The sequence below is a fragment of the Toxotes jaculatrix genome, chromosome 19 (assembly GCF_017976425.1).
Source record: "Toxotes jaculatrix isolate fToxJac2 chromosome 19, fToxJac2.pri, whole genome shotgun sequence".
Lineage (NCBI taxonomy): Eukaryota > Metazoa > Chordata > Actinopteri > Toxotidae > Toxotes > Toxotes jaculatrix.
The window spans coordinates 14,722,679-14,742,305 of record NC_054412.1 but is presented as its reverse complement, the minus strand read 5'-3'; the positions used below and the strand labels follow the sequence as shown (position 1 = coordinate 14,742,305).

Below are 19,627 nucleotides of genomic sequence, written 5' to 3'. Positions count from 1 at the left end.
ACTTGGATTTGTTTTGGGCAGCCATGGGTAGCCAGTGAACGTCAGTGTGCACCAGACTGACATTTGCCCTTTTAGGTTGACTGACATCCAGGTGTGTAGCCCAAGAAATCTGTAGAAGGGCATTGTAGTCCAACCAAGAGATAAGCATGGCCTTTACCAAGAGTTGAGTCAGGTAAGTCACAAAATTTTTCTTATGTTGTACACTGCAAAGTGGCATGGTCAGCTCATAGATAGCTGGTTCAGTCTTAGAAAGGTTTAGCTGAAGGTGGCTTTCCTTCATCTATGTGGACATGTCTGAGAGACAAGCTGAGACCATAATGAAACAAATAGTTGGAGATCATCTGCATAGCAGTTTGATGAGAATGAATGTGAGCTGATAATCGGACCCAAGGGGGCCCTTCTTGCAAAGATAAGTGGCCTTGGGGAACCTCTGTGGGGAGGCAATGGGATATGAACATTTATCCGTGCCATGAAACACTGAAAGAACAGCCATTGAGGTCGGATTCTAAGAGCACAGATAGCAGGATCCAGTGGTCAGTGGCTGCTGAAGGGTCTGGCAATATAAGAACCAAGGACTGAGAGGGCTGGAGGTTGGAGTGGATTGAGACCGGAGGTGGCGGAACAGAGGGCTGCTCCGGGAGGCATACAGTGAAGCGAATGGAATAATGGTCAGAGAGGTGCAGAAGCATGACTGTTAGGCTGTCTGTGGCACAGTTTCGAATGAGAATGAGGTCAGTTTCTTTGCCGGCTTTTTGATTCAGAGGGCTGCAAACTCATTGTAGGTTAAGTGAGTATATCAGCGAGAGGAAGTCCTTGGATTGTCTAAATGGATGTTCATATCACCTAGGATGAGGAGCAGACAGCTGTGTTTGGGAGGCAACAAAATCACTCATTTGTCCTGGTGGACGGTAAATGATATCCACAGAGACTTTTACTGGACCACTCACCATAGTGGCATGGAATTCGAAAAAGGCGTATTTGTTTGGAGGCAACAATTGAGTGAATTTACATTTGTTGGAAATGGGAGTCATGGGAGAATGTGTGGTGAGTGGAGAACGCAGCTAGGTTAGCAGTTTTCTGGTTGGTTAACTGTAGACAGTTAAACAACGCAGCAGAGAAGGAGGCACATGTGGGTGAAGAATGTTGCAATAACCGGAGGTTAGCCAGATTTCTTTGCCTTTTGGCATTGTGATATGCTTTGCGGTTACCGCAGACAACAGGAATGGAGTGAAAGCACATAGCTATAGTGCCGAGTACAGACAGAGTTTACTTCAAGGTTTTACTTCAAGGATTGGATAATTATGAACAGCAAATATCACCAAGTATGAGACTGAATTTTACCTTACACAGCCCTTTTCTGAACCAAGTAACTGGTGGCTGCAGAAAAATGCATAGTAGATTTGAAAAAATATAAACTGCAGAGACACCATGAGAATAATTAAAAGTGCTCTTGCCATCTTACTGTATGTCTACAGGCAGGATATATTATGTGGATCGAGCCAGTTGGCAGTATGGTTGGGCTTCATTTCACATAGGTATTTTCATGTCTGTGGTCTCCTCCACTTCTGGGAGACAACCCAAAGAAAAGGGAGGCAACTCCAAAGTTAATTTGACACTGTATATTTGACAACTGGTTGCGTATTTGAAAAACAATCTGTCTTGAACCGTTGTATCAACAAGCAGAAACCGAGTGGCAGGGTGCAGTGTTTCTCGAGAACTATTTGTGGTTTATTTTACTGGGAGAGTCTTTCTTCTTCCCTGTCAAAGCATCAATTGGAAATAGCACTATGGCCAGCTCTCTAAAAGCTCCTGTCACTGCAAGTGATTGACTTGACTTCCTGGGTTCACACCTGGGGGCCCAGGTAGCTCTCTATGTCAGTGTTATTCACGTGGACATATTAGAAGTGAAAAGTGAATTAAAATTATTTCTGAAATGGATGTAATAAATTTGTTTGGGGCCTGGGAGGATCATAAGGTTGTACTACCCCTGCCTTGTTTGTTTTATCAAGAATGGGGGTGATGCACTATAAATTCTTACCAATGGTTTCATGTTGATCCACAGATAGTGGTCATACACCAAAAAGAAATATGTTCCAAAGGCTGGTTCTTCAGCTGGTTAGCATGTGAACAATCTAGGTTTCAAAATTAGCAGAAAGATCGGTTTTGCAAATGTTTTATGAGGAAGGAAATGTATTCAACACATTGCTAGACCCACAAGAATACAGACAATGCATTTTAGTGAGAAACACAGAAAGTGAACAGAGACTGAAAAGGACCCTTTCACAGTAAGGGATAGTGATGTATGGATGAATCATAAATTTGACCTGTGTTGTGCACAATCACTATAGCATGTGAAACCCACAAAAGGAAGAAAACTTCTTTACAGTAAAATCAGTTTCATATAGATTAGTCATTATTTTCTGCTCAAAAACCCTAACGCAGCATCTGTGTTACTATGACTGTGAGACTCAGGATCTTGCCTTTAATTGGGCAAGACTGTGTTTTCCTCCATTAACCCGAAGATATGAAAGGATGACTAGCTGAACTGGCGTTCTTTCAGCCAGCCAAGGCCCCTGTTATTACACAAGTACTGGATCTCTGCCATGTTACACAACTCAGAGAATAGGTGAACCCAGAGGAACAGGGTTAACCTGGCTGGGGTCGGTGCAGTCCAGTGACTGTGACTCCATGGAAAGAAGTTAAGGATCAGTCTCTTTTTGTTTACTGTCTCTGAACCACTGGATTTAAGATGGACAAAGTCTTCAGAGATGACAACTCCAGCTCTGAGAGCTATGATTTTTTTTTTTCTGCCGAAATGTTACTTGTCTGGATTGCCTGTTGACCCCTGGTGGGAGGAAGTATGTGTGTGTGTGTGTGTGTGCGTGCGTGCGTGCGTGCGTGTGAATATTTGTGTGTGTGTGCAATTGCAAGGCACATTGACCCGCCTATGCTGATCCCAGCATGTGTTTCCTGTATGGGAATGCTTAGAGTAGTGCAGTGTGCTTACAGTAAGTGTGTGTGTGTGTGTGAGCCCAAGAAAGACAGAAAGGAAGGGAGAGATGGGGGGTTTGGAAGCCGAAGGGAAGGAACAAAGAGATGGAGGGAGAGAAAGAGAGGAGCAGAGTCTTTGGAGGGCAGCTGGAAATCCTCCAGAATCCTATGCTCAAACCAACCATAAAATTCCAACTGAAGCCACAAGACCAGTATGAGGACTGACGAGGTTGCCTTCTGCCCGCAGTGGGTGTGTGTTTTGTGTCTGCATTTGTGTGTATCTGTGGTGTGCACACATTTACTTCTGTGTGTGTGTGTGTGTGTGTATGCCATATGTGATTAAAGGGTCCGAGCAGAGGAGGCCAGGAGGCAGACGAGTGATGCAATCCACGGAAGCGAAGGAGAGGACACGAGGGCGGCAGGAAGGAAGGGAGGGAAGAGAGGAAGGAGGAATTGTTGCTTCTGGGGATCCAGCTCTTTAGGAATGTGCTGATGGTCATGTCCCACGCAGTCGGGGCGAGTGTTGCATTCTGGGAAACTCTGCGGAGGTGACACCACCTGTTTTAGTGTGCTACAGATTGCAAACGGATGATAAAATCACACATTATAAAGGGATAGACTTTGTGAGTCATTATTGTTAATTTTCAAAGGCACAACAATCTTTTTTTTTTCCCAGTGCAAACTGGTGGCTCTCACTGAGGGCTAGAGGCCCAAATCCACCCTCACACAGCAGCAGAGATCTATTTTGGTGCAAACTACTCAGTGTGCATAAGCACCCACACAGGCTCGGTGGGTAAGGTGATTGGTAAGCCCGGACAAATAGTCTATTTATGAGCATCGCAAGAGTGGGCGGTTGTCCTTGAGCTGGTTTGTCTGCCGTCTGAAGTGCTAAGTGCTGTATACAGTTACAATAGATAGAACATTCACAAGGACGGCTGAAGGTGGAGAGGGGTTGAGGGAGGGAGGGTGAGTGTGAGAGAGCACTGGGAATAGAGATGGTGAGTCAGAGGCCATTTGGAAAGTAATTTCATCTCTGAATGCCATATATCTTTTCATCAATGAAAGGAAAGTCTTTTCCGAACCAGGCAGGCACAAGAAGAAAAACATCTCTGTTCGGTGAAATGGAGCCTATTTGAGGGGGAGAGGACAGATACTGTACCATTCACAGGTTATTTTTGCACTACATTTATTTCATGTAGGCGAAGTTGTTTGTTACAATACACTGCAGTGAAAGTTCGGAGCAAGACCAACAGTCTACAGACATGCTGCTAGCACACTGGTGTTTAGCAGGTGCAGTTTAATATAATCTGATATAACGTTTGCATATTACCATTAAACATTAAGTTTAAGTACAACTTTAGGCTGACAAAATTGTCATTAATTTGGCAAGTACTTGGATGTAAATTTAAATTTTGATTAAATTATGGTACAAGATGAAAAGTCACCAAAGTCATTAGGATTCTGGGGATCATGGATATCTGTACTAAATTTGATGGCAATCCATCCGATATATGTTGAAATATTTCAGTCTGGACCAAAGTGGTGGACTGAGAGATCCCTGGAGTCACGCCACAAGCAAGGCCAAAAGATTTTGACCTATGTTTCCTGCTTATGATCCTATCTGGTCGTGTGTGAGGTCGTGTCCTCTGGTAAAAAACCGAGAAGAAGCATATTTCCACATTATGGCCCGAAGAATCTTCTGCAATTTTTGTGAGTCATTGGTTTCTTATATCCTGATGTTGCTTTGAGGTTTTAGGGGTTCCAGCGATATTCTGGATGGGCTGAATGTGGTGTGGCGTCCAGCCAGTGAAAAAGGGAGGAGAGAAGTGGGAAGGGAGTTAGGTTGAAGTGTTAGGAGAGACTGCCATAGACAGGTCTGGGCTGCTGTGTGTATCCTGGCAAAGTAGCCTTGGCCTTGACAGGGCTACACAAACATGTACAATTTTTGACTTCTGCCCAATTTCTTTCTTACATAAATACGGGTGGAGTTTCATGTCCATTTACTAAAACAACAAAAACCACTCTCCAAATATGTATAGACTCAATAAAATGTTTCCCACTGATGAAGCAGGAACATGCCATTGATAAAAAACGTATTCACGCCTGTTGAAATAGAAGTCTAAGAGGATTAGAAAAAAAGTTCATGAAACATGTTTTCTGTTAGCCGAGGTCACTGACTGGAGGGGAAGAGAAAGACACCACAGATACTGACTTGGACCGGTTTGTGATTGGTCTGGCATCAGCTGTGTGGTTACATGGGCAAGCACAAAGAGAATACTGCGGTTATTCTTGGACCACCAGTGTCCGCACTTCCACGTAATGTTCTAGTGTTTACCATCACTAGTTCAGTTCATCTGCTGGGATTATGAGTCAGCTCTGTTAAGGAGCTGTAGAGAGGTCCTGCAAGGACACTGACTGAGTGACTTACCCCCACTGCATCCAAATTAAAGTGTTTGTACGATCCAGCACACAAACCGAGCCGGGTCACAACCATCACAACCAAACTCCCGAGTTCTACTGTGTTTTTCTTTTTGCTTTTTTAAACTGCGTGTGCTCTGTAGCCTCAAATTCAAACCGGCCTTGGCATTGGTTTTTGCTCTTTCTCTCTCACACAGCGCACATTTTGTAATGTTGTTTGTGCTCTGTGGAACGTCAGCGCTGATATTTTCAGTTCTGTGGAGGAGTCTACCCATAGCAGAGCAAACACGGGCCCATCGTCGTCAAAAATGTTTTGTTTGCTGAGCCCGTCACCTTTCAGCAGCTATTTGCACCTCATCCTTTTCACTGACAACGTGACGATGAATCTGTGGGAAGTTAATTTGTTACCGAACTGCCTGGTGGTGCAGCTGGTTATTAAGCATGCCATGGCCTGGCACCATCTGAGCTATGGTTACATGACATCCACTTTCTCTCTCCCCAGTTCACCTTTAAATTACAAAAAATTCCCTGGAGTAATGTGAAAAGTCAATGAGTAACACTGCTGAAAGTAGATTAAAATGGCATGTTTTTGAAATGACTGTTTGACCTTTTGTTATTTCAGTCAAGCAGCATATATTCATCCCCTTTGATTACACATGCCAACCAGTGATGACATGTAGAAACCTCAAGTTTGCTTCTCTGTCATATCTTCAGTCTGACAAAGCATCCTGTGACAACATCACAGACCACAACGGCTGAACTGTCTTGGGTTTAATATTTACCACTTACATTACCCTGAGTCTGAACCAGCCTTTTCAAATATGTTACATTATGCTGCATGTGAAAAATGAAAATGTCAAACAGCCAATCATAACAGCAGTGACTGCCTAATATGAAACTGTTATTTTATCATTTTACTAGAGCATTTCTGTAACATGTGGACTTGCACTACTGTACCCATAGTGAAAAATGTTTTTCTTCTCTAATCTCAGTCATGTCAGAAGTTGAACTAATGGAAATCAAGAATTCATTTGTATGACTTGTCTCATTAATTTGCACATAGTAATTCAGTAATCCATTTAACTCTGGGTTTATTTACCATACTTTACACCGCATTAATATCTATGCAAATCATTTTTGATTCCCATGAGCATACCGTTGCAGCTTATTACATCTGCAAAAGTAGAATATTGTCGTCTTTACTCTAAAGATGAATCAGAAAGGACCAGTTGTATGAAAAGTTTAATCTACGAAATATGGTATTGTGTGTGTGTGTGTATGGCAGAGGGGTAATGTAATAAAAGACAGGCGAACACAGTGTTCCAGGTCAGGGCTAAAGTCTGTACAGCTTTGGTCCAGAGAGCAGCATGACTCACCGGAACAGGGGAGATTGCTAGCTTGCAGAATACATTAAGGCAAATGTAAGGTATATGGATTTCCTCTAGAAGAAAAAAAAATCCCTTGGCAGCTGCAGACTAGCATCCCACTGAATCCTAAAGTAGGTTTCCATGCACCTTTGGAAAGACAGCACACTTTTTGCAACTCTGTTGATGATTTGTGTTGTTCCGAATGTAAACCAATCAGCTTAAATCTTTCAGCATGTTGGCCTATTTTGTATTGGTTTTGGAACCATTCTCATACAACCACAGTATACTATTATTATAACATACAATGGGTAAAAAAAAACTACTATTTTAAAGCAGATTGTTTAATACATAATGAGTATGTCTGCTCAGTGAAACCATCTGCTGTATAATGCTGAGGTAAATGCTAATTTGGCAGTTAAAGAGGTAGGTTAAAGTGCTTTTTAATCCAAAACTAGCAGTTAAATCCTGTCGTGTCCCTCTGTACAATGGCGCCCCCATGTGGGTACAAAGCTGTAATGACGCTAATAAACAAACTGCTCAGGCGACTGCAGTTTAGGATTACGGTAACAGCATTACTTTACAAAATCACTATTTACAGTTCAGCAGTAACGCTGTTGTTGCTATATATACTTTTTACCCCGTATTTTTTTCAAATGATGCGGTCTTACAGCTAGCTTGCTAATAAATTAAGCACAGTTTAACTTCAAATATAATCGCAGTTACAGCTATAGCAGTAACGTTAGAAATGCAACACCTGATTGTTCAGTTAAAATGATACTGAAGCCGACTATATTCTGGGCATATTTAAAACCAAACAAATAAAATTATTTTTATTGTATAGAATATTTCCTAGCTCAAGCTTGAAAGTGTGGCCGGAAAATCCTCAAATGTAACGTTTAACAACAAGAGAGGCGTTATTTTTCAAGCGATAACATTATTGCGCTTATAATCAATAAACCTGCGTAAAATGATCCGGGAACAGCAGTCTCACTCGGCTGTTCTCACTTTAAACACGACCGTAAATGGAAAACTGACCCCAAATCAGCCACTTCGGTACCGGATGTCGGCGAGTGAAAAACAGACAAGAGCCGTTTTCGGGAGCGACTTGCACAGGAAATATCTTCCGCCGTAGAGAGCATTTGTGAAGGGCTGCCATTTTAGCGACCTTACGGTAAGAAAACTTGCTTCGTGTTGTTGTGTAGTTTAGCTGGTTGCTACGTGTTCACTCATGCACTGTGTGCGGTGCAGTGTAGGTTGAACTAGTATTAAACACATTGTCCATCCCGATTGTTTTGTGTTGACTGTTAATGTTAGCTAACCTAGCTTGTTTACCACTGTGTCTCTGTGTTTCTGTTGTTAGCAGTTACTAATCCTAGCAGTGCAGATAATAAACAAAACCATTTAGTCTGCTGTCCTGGCTGTTGGGCTTTAGATTCTGGGGTTTGAAGTATTTCAGATACACATTAAGACAGAGAGGTTGTTCTGGCTAAATATTTAGCTTTATTTTGCCTTTGAACAAGGCAATCCAGTGCTCTAAAATTAGCCCCAGTGATGATGATATATGAGAAGCACGAACTGGGGCAACTTAAAAATATAATCTTACTGTAGCTCCCTGGACCTGTGAGAATGCATATGCATGTGTTTGTTCACAAACTGAATGAAACTCATTTCGTTTCAGCCTTGCAAGTCACACCTTTGTTTTTGTCTGCAGCACAGATGAATTATGGGGGTCAAAGTGGTCCAGCTCACCTCCAAGTCGCACCATGAAAACATCCTGGCCTCTTTGCATCAGCTGAGGCTGCAGGGACAGCTGAGTGATGTTACAGTGCAGGTCGACTACCAGGGCGAGGTGCATGAGTTTCAGGCCCACAAGGTGGTGCTTGCAGCATCCAGTGGCTACTTCAAGAAGATCCTCCTCTCTCAGGATGCAGCCGGAGACAAATTATTAATCTCAAATATGCACTCCAACGATTTCTCCAGGTTTTTGGAATTTGTTTACACTGGTAAAGTTGAGGTTGCCAGAGATAAGATTGGTGATGTTCAAGCAGCGGCACAGTTGTTGGATTGTGAGGATCTGTCAGGGGTTTGTGGTGAGGCCATGAGTGCTGGAATCCTACAGAAACCTACTAAGAAAACACCTGCATCAAAAGTTGGAGGTAAAGATGATTTACAGGGTGACAAGAACGGAAAAGAGGCCAAAGGGAAGAAGCAGCCTGAAAGCTTATTTCTTAAGCGGCAGCTCTCTCCCCAGAGCTCTGAGAAAGAAGTCAGTTCAAAAAGATTTAAGGCAAAGAACACAGAGAAGGAAAAAACAAGACGAGGAGGAGAGGTTAAACAGAGGGTGGCTGGCCGTAAAGTCCTTCAGAGGCGTTTAGATATTAAAAGAGAGGTTTTTAATAATGAAAACCAGGTTACCAATGAAGACTCAGAGGAGTATGAGGACAGCACTAAAGCCGAGGCTCAGCCAGAAAATAAAGCAGAGAAAGGGGATGAGTCTGATGTGGACGACTGGGAATTTGAGAACGACGTGCAGAGCACTGATCCTGAAGACCCCTCGTTATCTTTGGGGGAGGAGGGGGAGGAGGGACAGTCCAAGGAGACATCAAAAAGAACGTCCAAAGCCCAGTTCCAGTGTAACAAGTGCCAACGGACCTTCCACTATGAAAGAAGCTACTTGAAGCACATCAGGTAGGACATAATAGTTGTCCTGGGTTTAATTTATTGATTAATACTGTCAATATTTGACAGAAGCAAAAGAGGATATATGATTATTAATATTAATGGAGACAACCTGTTGTAACCTGTTGCTGCTTTTTCAGTACATACCATGGAGTGAAAGCAGATGTCGTGTATCGCTGCGAGACCTGCCTGCAGACCTTTGCTAACCGCAGCAACTTGAAAATCCATGAAAAGCATGTCCACAGCAATGAGAGGCTTTTTCCCTGTGACTCCTGCCCAAAGACTTTTAAACGAAAGAAGGATGTTGTCCGCCATCAAAGACAGGTGAGGATTAATGAAATACCACACACACATCCGTAATATTGAAATATGCATTAACGATGTGTCATATTTATCTGCATGTTTTGATCGTGGATTGATCATTTCTGTCTTACACGTCTGATGCTTCTCAGGTACACGAACGTAACAATCTGCGTCATGTCTGCCCTGACTGCGGAAAGGCACTCAGCTCCAAAACTGCTCTGTTGCTGCACGAGAGGACACACACAGGCGCAAAGCCCTTTGAGTGCAGCGACTGTGGGGCCAGGTTCACCCAGAACTCTGCCCTCAAGATGCACCGCAGGTACTGAACTCTCAGGCGGTGACTGAAAACTTCAGATTTGGAGTCAGAGTTGCTGACTTTAGCATCTATAATAGCATGTATAATATAGTTGAGGGTTTATCTTGTCTGTATCCCTACGTGTAGGACTCATACAGGAGAGAAGCCATTTGCGTGTGACGAGTGTGATGCTCGGTTCACCCAGAAGCACATGTTGGCCTATCATAAGAGATCACATACAGGTAAGACTGATATAACATCAAAGCTATTTATACTTCCTAATCTCCACTAATATCTACCTTATTTAAGAATGTTTTTTTTTTTAAAGTAGGCTTTGAAGATTGTACCCACATGGCTGTCCACACATACCAGAGCACTTTTGAAAAGATGGTTCTTTTGCTGTTTTTTTAGGAGAGAAGCCTTTCATGTGTGAGGCATGTGGGAAAAGCTTTGCCTCTAAAGAATACTTAAGGCACCACTCAAACATCCACACTGGGTCCAAACCATACAAGTGTGAACAGTGTGGTCGAGGCTTCGCTCAGAGGAACTCCCTTCACCAGCATTTAAAAATACATACAGGTAATTGTAAAAAAAAAAGAAAAAAGAAAATCATTAGCATGTTTTATTCATTGTTCCTTTTTTGTCTCTGATTTCCTGTTTACACTCGATGTGACTTTTTAATTTTACTTGAACATGTTTGTTCCCTCTGGAATGATTGTCAGGTGAGCGTCCGTACAGCTGTAAGGACTGTGAAAAGCAGTTCACCCAGCTCAACGCTCTCCAGAGGCACCAGCGTATTCACACGGGGGAGAAACCCTACATGTGTGGCCTTTGTAACCGCACTTTCACCGACAAGTCCACCCTTCGCAGGCACACTATGGTTAGCAGTGCTTATTTTACTGTAGTTGTCTTATCTGAAACGGTATTTTCAGCTGTGACTGTGTTGATAAAAGTGGCTCTGTGAAAGTACCCGCTTTTACACACAGTGGCTATTTATCATCTGAGAAGTTGTTTAAAGTGCTTTGACCCCGTCAGGCTGCTGTTGAAAATAACACGAGCTCTGTAAATCTTCAGATTCATGACTCAGATGCTCCTTGGAAGACCTACTTGGTGGTGCTGGAGGGGAATGTGGAGGACAAGAAACCCAAAACTCCCACTAAAGGAAAGACAGAAAAAGCAGGAGCAGGGGAGAAAAAGAGTTCAGCGAGAAAAAGTGGTGGTGCTGCTGCTGCTTCTACCGCTGCTGGTGCTGCTGGTAAAACCAACACAGACTCTGTTGTGGTCCCAACTGAGCCAGTCACTCTCCCATCTGAATGGGGCAGCCATGGAACCATTGCTCTGGTCAGCCATAGTGGCCTCGGCGGGATCACTGTCATCCACACCGAAGTGCCTCCTGGGACACAGATCCAGCCCATCATGACTGCCGACGGCACAGGGGCCAGCGTTATTTCTTTAGATGGTTCAGCCATCCCTGTCCCCTTCTCTATACCTGTGTCTATGGCTCATCCTATCCCCTTGTCCTCTGAGGCCTCTTCCACCTCTTTGTCTGTACCCTCAGTTCTCTCAGTTCCTGTTCCTGATGGCACGTTGGCGTCAGTATCAGAGATCCCGACTGTTTCGACCTCATCTGTCCTGGAAGCTGCTGCTTCACAGACCATTTTGGCTCCGGTTTCAGAGACAAAGACCACTTCTGAGATGGACATATTACACCCCGATATTCAGACTGTGATCATCACTGACAAGGTTTGTGGAAAAGAACAAACGGCAGGTGTCCAAAGCAATGGACAGCAAAGGACGGTGGATAACTCTTCAGATGAACCTAAAGGGGCCTCAGATCAAGAAGCTGTGTAGAGAATGTATGTAAAAAAAAAAAAAAAAAAAAAGATCTTCATCTGGGTGTGTGATCCCATTTCAACCCCTCATGTATACTCTTTGAAGTAAGCATTGCCTGAATGTGTGTTCTGACTGTGTGATGTTTCATCATCATCATCATCCAAAATCCAGTGTTTCATTAACAGTCACTTGGATGTGATGTTCAGTGTTTACCACACCCCACCCTGCTGGGACGTCAAGGTATTCATTAAGAATCACAAGAACCTGTTGAGCTTTAGTCACATGCTTGAGAGAAATACAACTAAAGTATAATCAAGGTGTTATTAGGTATAATTACTGAATGAAATAATATTGTACAAGTCTTATAATGTACAGTGTGAAATGTGGCATAAATAATATTGACTACAAATAAAATGAAGGTGATCTTTAGTTCATTTCATGAAATTCCAAACATCACATCAGGTTCAGTACATTTTCGTCCTCATGTTACCATCAGACACCTGTTCCCCATACATCATGTACTACAGGAGTTACAATCTGGATGTGCTGTAGGCCAGTCTGGGAACCATGTCAGGAGTCCTTGGCAGCTACAGAACAGTCGCCCCAGAGAATCCTCAAGTAGCTTTCCATGCACCTTTGGAACGGCAGCATGCTTTTCACAACCCGGTTGATTTATTCTGGTCAGAATGTAAATGAATTAGCTTAAATCCTTCAAAGTCCTGGCGCTTTACTCTCTTTTGGAATCATTTTACGTGTAACTGCAGCTGTGTTTTAAAGTATTTGTTATGTTCAGCAGATACTCCGTGAAATCCTTAAGGATTCATAAGGCTGCCTCCATGACATGACAAAACGTCTGCTTTTTCTCAACGGAAAAAAGGAACTTTTTAACGCAGTTAAATGTATTTAGGCCGTTTACAGTAGTTGGTGCCTTAATAAAGATTTGTTTTATTTATGGCACATGAAGCAGATGAATATAATAGATTATATATATATATATATATATATATATATATATATATATATATATATATATATATATATATATATATATATATATATATACATATACATATACATATATATAAAGATCAAAGGCTGGGAAGTATGGGATATAATGCCTTTATTATTGTCCATTCGCACAAGCATACAGATCATGTCCACAGTCCATTGTCATTCCACCTGGAAGAGGCTGGATACGCAGGGCGACTGACCCTTTTGTAAAAACTTTGGTCTGGCTCACTAGTGAATGTAACACGACACTAACCCTATACACAATGACATGCTTAGCGACTGGCCAGTTGGAAGGTGCACCGCAGTAGTAAACCTTCACTGAGTAGTTCACAGCACAACAACAGCACGAGATGAGTGACTAATGATGCACATTATCCCACGATTACTGCCCTGGGATTAAGGAGGAAGGGTTTCCATGTTAGTGCTTTTCATTCAAGAATACAGTTCACGTAGGCAACCTAGAAACCGCAGCTTCAAACATTCAAAGTGTTATTACAACAACAAATACTAAAGGAATAATAAATAAGCTCAAAAAGTAATAAAATCGTGAATGTGAATGGGGGAACAAAAGATCATCAGGTGGTGATTAGGTACAAATGTTTAACAGTCTACACTTGGTGCATATCATCGCCCTTCATCACGAAGAGTCTCTCCCCACGGGTGATAAAAAGGAAACCTAAATCTTTTTTTATGGTAATGCCTTTTAAGAACAATTGTGACACTGATTTAATCTTCCTCTTCTATTTCAACACAACACAAATTAAGATCATAGAACATCTTTTAAATCCATACACAATATGATAATCTTATGTACAACGAACTGAAACTAGAATAAACTAGATAAAAAAAAAAAAACAAGCCGCATCTGACTAGGAAACAATAATTGTATAAAACATGCAGTGCTTGTCATCAATACTAACATTAGCTCCAATACGATATACCGCTCTGAAATCCCCCGGGGCAGATTTCAGCAGAAACAGGTATGCAGCAATCCTCTAGACAGAGGTGAGGGCGAGAGGATTCACATTCTGACTAGATTCAGATATGCTCGTAAGGAAAGCAAAGATAGGACTCTGACAGTGTAGCAGTGAGCTGTGGAATATTCGAAAATCATCGGCAGACACTTCTCTCCAGATGCTATACACAGTGAGGCGAGTGTCTGTTTGTGTGTCTGTGTTTGTGTGTGAAAGCATGCGTGATGGATTTGTTTCCCCTCCGTGCTGCATGTGTTACCCACGTTTCTCTCATTTCAGATCCCCTTCATCGCCCTGGATGGTCTTTTTGATGCGCAGCAGGAGGGTTGTGTGCCACTGGTCCAGACGTGAGATTGAGTCAAACTCCTTTACCTGCAGGCGGAGAAGGGACAGAGATAAGATTTTTTTTTCCCTCAAATTAAAATAAGAAAGTTCTGCTCACTTTTCTTAATTTGTTACGCATTTTTGTTACAATATACAGTTGATTTAGGTTCAAATTCTACCACCAACAATGCTTATGTGTAAAATCACCGTTAAAATTCTTATCTATTTCTCTAAATTTCAAATGAGGACTCTTCCCTCCCTGAGTTAACTGTGAAAAATGTTTTAGTGGTTCAGCTCAGCAAAAGAGATGCACCACATGAGTCAGTGCTAGTTTCACATAAACACACAGTCCTGGGAGACTGAGCGGATTCCTGAGATCCAGCCTTCATCTTTCCTGAATACACAGGGGATCCAACAAAACTACAATAGCTGAGGCAGTGGGATATCTGTGCCCACCAAAGGCTTTATTTTAAAAATTGACAACTTTCATGGTGTATACAGGACTTACTGCCTCTGTGAAAGCCTCGCTGTTCTGCTCCTCATGCGCCTCAAGAAGTTTCTGTTAAGACAAAAAAAAAAAAAAGAAATGTAGGTTACTCATAGAAACTGAACAGATTAAGAGGGGGGGGGGAAAGTAAGCCATCAGATTCCTCAGTGTTCTTAGCATCGAGTTACCTTCAACAACTTGCATTCTCTGGAGTCTGAAAAAGCCGGGAACATCTCCTCATATTTTTCAACAGCGATCTGTGGAGACAGAGCGTGTTAAAATTCTACCACAGCTCCCTCGTCCCAAATCCTGAGACCGAACCGCAGAGGTATAAACTCGCCTTGGCGTTGAGCTCGTCGACGATGAAATGACAGAGGGAGGCTTTGAAGAAATACTCTTTGGCGCTGTACTTCAGCAACGGGTTGTCCATCGTGTTGGCTCCAACCTTGATACAGCCAAATCATTCAAGATATATTAGAAATGTCAGCACTAACCAGTTGCTGGTGATGGAGAAAGTGCAAAGCATGACACACAAATCCGAGTAGTGCCCACCTGCTCGTAGATCTCAATAGCCTTCTGGTACTGCTCCAACTGAGCGCAGTAAGCCCCCACCTTCAGCAGACACTTGTTGGCAGAACTAAAGTTTCAATAGTTTCAATAAGAAAAGGTCCCAAACATATGTAATATCACACAAACTAAAAAAGTAGCATTGTAACATTAGATAGTAAAACGGTGAATGGAGCTGTCATAGCTTATACATATTAGCTTCTTAGCTGAAACAGTCTTGACACTGAAATAAATTACACATATTTTGCCTTTTTATGACATTCAAGGGAGGGAAGAATTTGATGTAAGTTACACAATACCACAAAACAAGCTCTGATTTAAAATGCTGCAAACTCTCCTGAGCCATGGGGAGAGAAGGTCCCAGAAACCCATGCAAAATTCATGTAAATACTGCCTTGTATTTTATATGGATAATCTCATGTAATGTGCATACAGGCCAATTTTCACTGCAGATATTCATTCATCTCCACATATCACATGTGAACCTTTTTGGGTGATAAATACTACAGTGAATAGTTTTATAAATAATCACAGCCAATACTGACACTAAGCTAATAAGGCATCAGCCCATTCTTTCTTTTGAACAACGTAGTCTTAGACCTGTACAGCAGGGGTCTGGATGTACACATAACTTTGGAAACTGACGTTAGCTTTTGCTTTCATTTCTCTCATCACATCAACGTGGCAGTATTAGATTTTAGAGCTGAAAAAAAAAAAACAGAGATAATACAGATGATGCAGTGTTTTCTCCCGGTAACAGAAACCGTGAGAACAGTACCTGTTTGATTCTTCTCCTTTGTAATAGTCTGCTGCTTGTTCATAATGTGCAATGGCCTTAACAAAAAGAAAAACAACTGTAATTTTCAGTGTTTTTCAAAACAAATATTCCTTATACTGGTTGTTTGAATAATTAGTAGTAGTACTATCTGACTACGTAACCTCTGACAGTGTAACGTTACCTTCTCAATATCCACCAGATCAGACTCGTAGATCTCTGCGATACTGATGTGGTGTTTGGCTGCGATGGTGAATCTTCCCTGGGGGAGGAGGAGGAGGAGGAGGTGGAAGAGGAGGTGAAATCATTACTAACTGGATCTATCCACAGCCACCTCTCAAGTCAATGAAAGTGCTTTGTTACACTGTCAGTGCAGAGAGGCGAGGTCAAGTGGCAGCTTGTGGCTTCACATCTACAAGGCTTTAGCTTCTGAAATTAATCCTCAATAAAAGGAATAACAAGTAGGCAATTTGATCACGGTATCAGTGTTAAACAAACGAGCACGTGTGCTAAGAATAAGCTGATATGGGTCCAAAAATGAAACGTGGGAGTGGAGGGAAAGGCAGAGAGACAGCCTGCAGCTTCGATGTGTGTGACGGTTCTCAGTTATCCAGGTGATGAGATGTACAGCTCTGTTAAGTCAAAGGCCAGATTTACTGTTGAGAACACAGATGGAGACTTTCTACGTGCATCTTACCATGTCTGTGTATATATCGATGGCAGCATTTAAACACTTGATTGCCTCTTTTGGCAGCATAAAGGGAAGAGGAGGGAAGAGTTAGACATCAGTTAGACATGGTTAGTTTTGTTCATATCTGACAACTGCGCCTTTTCCAGGATGAGTCAACAAGGGATGGGGAAAATTATGATATATAACACTTCCAGTTGCTGCTTCAAGTCAGATGTTAGGTACAAAAGATCAAACAAAACCAAAGGCAAGACCCTCCTCATCTACAAACCAATCCCTCAGCCAGCTCCCCTCCCCCAAAACAAATGGATTTATCTATGCTTAGGAGAATATTAAATGAGGCCACCGAGAGAACAAAGAGCCCTATAAATCAACTAATGGTAAATGCCAGGCAATTCAAGGTCAATAACTCTTTCATGATCAATTGCTTGAAATATCAACAGCAAAGTAACTGAAGCAGACTGTGAAGAGTGAAATCTGCCTCATAGTAAAGAGCAGCCTCGTAGCCAGAGACTCAGTGTTAAACTGTCCTGATTTCCTGTCAACAGGCCTGAGCCTGGGGATACAATGTGTTTTGGTAATCTACAAAAACATTCGATCTATGATGACTCATCTCAGGAGATTTGATTAATTTCCTGTAAGAGGATATGTCCTGCTTATTTAGTCTCATTTCCCCACTGCTGGGTATGGAAATCCTCCAGCTAGTCAACTTTCCTACAAAACAGTGCTCATGAAAACACATGATAAGTGTTTTAGTCAGGGATAGCTTGTATATATTTTGCAATAAATGTCTGGAATTTGAGCCTTGAGTCCAACTGTGCAGTCAATGTTTCTCTTATTTGTACAGCATAAAGGTTAGAAATAGATTTAAGTAACTATGAGCTAAAAAGGGTATGAAGTGGACTGAAGTCAGATTTGAACTCAGTCGGTCATCTCTTACCATTAGGGTCTGACTTCTTGTAAGCATTCCCTGCATCGATGAAGCTGGTGGCACAGTCATGTTTGTTCTGCAGCTGCATATGGAGACGTGCCGCCTTGCAAAATGCACTTCCTGCAGCTGAAAACCAGAAATAAACACATACTTTGCATTTAGCTTACACAAAAAAAAGCACATAATCCTACAGCCTCTCAAGTGTGTTGAAATTGATAAATTGGACATCTTGAGAAGAAAACAGCCAATCGCACCACTCCAGTTTTTGGCCATCTTGAACATGTTGGCCGCTCTGCAGTACATCTCACATGCCTCTTCCACTTTGTGATGTCCACTAGAAACCAAAGGAAAAAAGACAGCAGTTATAGACAAACTTAATATAATAAAGATGTTCATACAAGGTATGGCATCCCAATTAATCTTAAAAAAAAAAACAAAAACAAAAAAAACAAATAAACCAGTCCGGCCTACATGTTGTTTAATAAATTACCCTAAATGGCATCATAGGTTGATGAACTGTACAGCGTGACAGGCTGTTTCATTTCTCAGGCTGATGCAATGCTCAGATTGGTGGACTGGCTTAAATAAATCCCTCCACACAGACACTATAGATCTCCGTCCCTCCCTGACAAGAAGTGGACCCCTGGGAGCTCCCTGTGGTTGTAATAATACTCTGGCCATTCAGTCATGGCAGAGGATTACATCACTGCTTGGTCAGTCACAGAATTACCAGTATAAAGGCTGCCAAGAATTATCACGTACAGGAACTGCTGAGTAGTAACATCTGTGGGGTCACCTCAAACAGAGGTTTAGGAAAAAAGATGGCATCACACGGGACAATAACAGCTGGCAACTGTTAGGATCTGTTTAAGCTAATTTTGCTATTAACAGTAAGATGAGCCAAATCTTGAAATGAGATGCCTTCATCATAGTTTTGCCTCTGTTTATGTAATTTTGGTTGCACATTATTGCTGACAGGCCTTATCCTATCAGAAACCTGGGGTCTTTGTGTTTTGAGATTAACTCAGGTGTTAATCGAAGCACTGATGAAAGTGACCATTTGGATTCATTTACAACTGTAAACATTGCCCTGATAATAGCAATACATTCACTGCCTTGGGGGATTATGACGTTAGGTCAGAGGACAGTGTGTTTGGTTCATACAGAGGAAGTTGATTTAGAACATAAAACTAAATTCCAGGACATGAAATGAAATATAACCACAAAGAAATCAACTATTTGGAAAATGCAACCCACAATGACATTTATGTAAACTGTCATAATGCGGAGACTGGGTGAAACTATAGAAGAGGCTGTAAATAAAGTCAAAGCAGATAGTTTAACCTTCTAGTTTAGCTCAACACAGTGTGCTGCGTAGCTTCCAGGCCAGTGCTGGGTCCATGAGAGAGTCGTGATCTGTTGGCATGTTTACAATGATAATAGCTAACTTAGCTAACTGACTTGCAGGAATTGCTACCCTGAATGTCACGTGTCGCCTCCCTCTGGTTTATACAACTAAACTTCTACAATGTGTTGCCACTGAACACACGGAAAACTAAAATGTGTACGTCTGTATGCAAACAGGCTGCGTGCCAACTTTGCTGCTGTAACTTAACGCTTGCTAGCCGTCTGTTCTTTGGTGCAGTGCTGTCTTACCCTCCAAACATCCCTCCCAAAAAAGAGCCGGAGGACTTGACTTTTTTGTCAGCGTCGGCCATAAGCTGAATGGCTTCCTTCTCTTTCCCGGAGTTGTCCATTTCTTTGCTGTAGTTGTAACAAACGTAAAGTGAGGCAGAAAATACCCGCAAAGGATTCAGCTGTGTACAGTGAGGATTACAGGCGATGGGTTTATTTAGCGTAGGCGTGCGCCAGCTAGTAGCTTAGGCGAGTGCCGTGGCATCGCGGGAGTTGGAGTGCCTCGCGCGACGAACACAGCTGAGGCCCGAAGCAAAAAAACTACAACTCCCAGAGAAACACGGAGCTA

At 42.2% G+C, this 19,627-nt stretch overlaps 2 protein-coding genes across 3 annotated transcripts; one reads left to right on the top strand and one right to left on the bottom strand.

Annotated features, from left to right (window-relative positions):
* Positions 1-7,884: 7,884 nt before the first annotated feature.
* Positions 7,885-12,315, top strand: gzf1 (GDNF-inducible zinc finger protein 1). 2 transcript variants are annotated; one of them, XM_041065217.1, is made up of 8 exons: positions 7,885-7,947; positions 8,488-9,464; positions 9,596-9,779; positions 9,908-10,077; positions 10,201-10,295; positions 10,465-10,632; positions 10,776-10,933; positions 11,128-12,315. In XM_041065217.1, the coding sequence occupies exons 2-8, from the start codon at positions 8,500-8,502 to the stop codon at positions 11,902-11,904; spliced, it is 2,517 nt and encodes an 838-aa protein (XP_040921151.1). In that variant the 5' UTR covers positions 7,885-7,947; positions 8,488-8,499; the 3' UTR covers positions 11,905-12,315. The 2 variants fall into 2 exon arrangements, with proteins under 2 accessions (XP_040921151.1, XP_040921152.1); XM_041065218.1 differs by having other exon boundaries at positions 7,912-7,947; positions 8,493-9,464.
* A 656-nt stretch (positions 12,316-12,971) lies between these two features.
* napbb (N-ethylmaleimide-sensitive factor attachment protein, beta b) lies at positions 12,972-19,585 on the bottom strand. Its single transcript, XM_041064723.1, has 11 exons — positions 19,300-19,585; positions 17,898-17,977; positions 17,653-17,769; positions 16,722-16,768; positions 16,209-16,286; positions 16,028-16,083; positions 15,235-15,319; positions 15,023-15,127; positions 14,871-14,939; positions 14,704-14,754; positions 12,972-14,243 (listed from the first exon to the last, which is right to left on the bottom strand). Exons 1-11 carry the CDS (start codon positions 19,398-19,400, stop codon positions 14,142-14,144), a joined length of 891 nt encoding a protein of 296 aa, XP_040920657.1. The 5' UTR covers positions 19,401-19,585; the 3' UTR covers positions 12,972-14,141.
* Between the last annotated feature and the right edge of the window lie 42 nt (positions 19,586-19,627).

Coding starts and splice junctions, on each gene's coding strand:
- gzf1 (XM_041065217.1), top strand. CDS start 8,500: ATGGGGGTCAAAGTGGTCCAGCTCACCTCCAAGTCGCACCATGAAAAC. Junction 9,465..9,595: donor AGCTACTTGAAGCACATCAG/GTAGGACATAAT, acceptor CTGCTTTTTCAG/TACATACCATGGAGTGAAAG. Junction 10,296..10,464: donor TCATAAGAGATCACATACAG/GTAAGACTGATA, acceptor CTGTTTTTTTAG/GAGAGAAGCCTTTCATGTGT.
- napbb (XM_041064723.1), bottom strand. CDS start 19,400: ATGGACAACTCCGGGAAAGAGAAGGAAGCCATTCAGCTTATGGCCGAC. Junction 17,978..19,299: donor TTGGGAGGGATGTTTGGAGG/GTAAGACAGCAC, acceptor TTTGGTTTCTAG/TGGACATCACAAAGTGGAAG. Junction 14,755..14,870: donor GAGAATGCAAGTTGTTGAAG/GTAACTCGATGC, acceptor TTGTCTTAACAG/AAACTTCTTGAGGCGCATGA.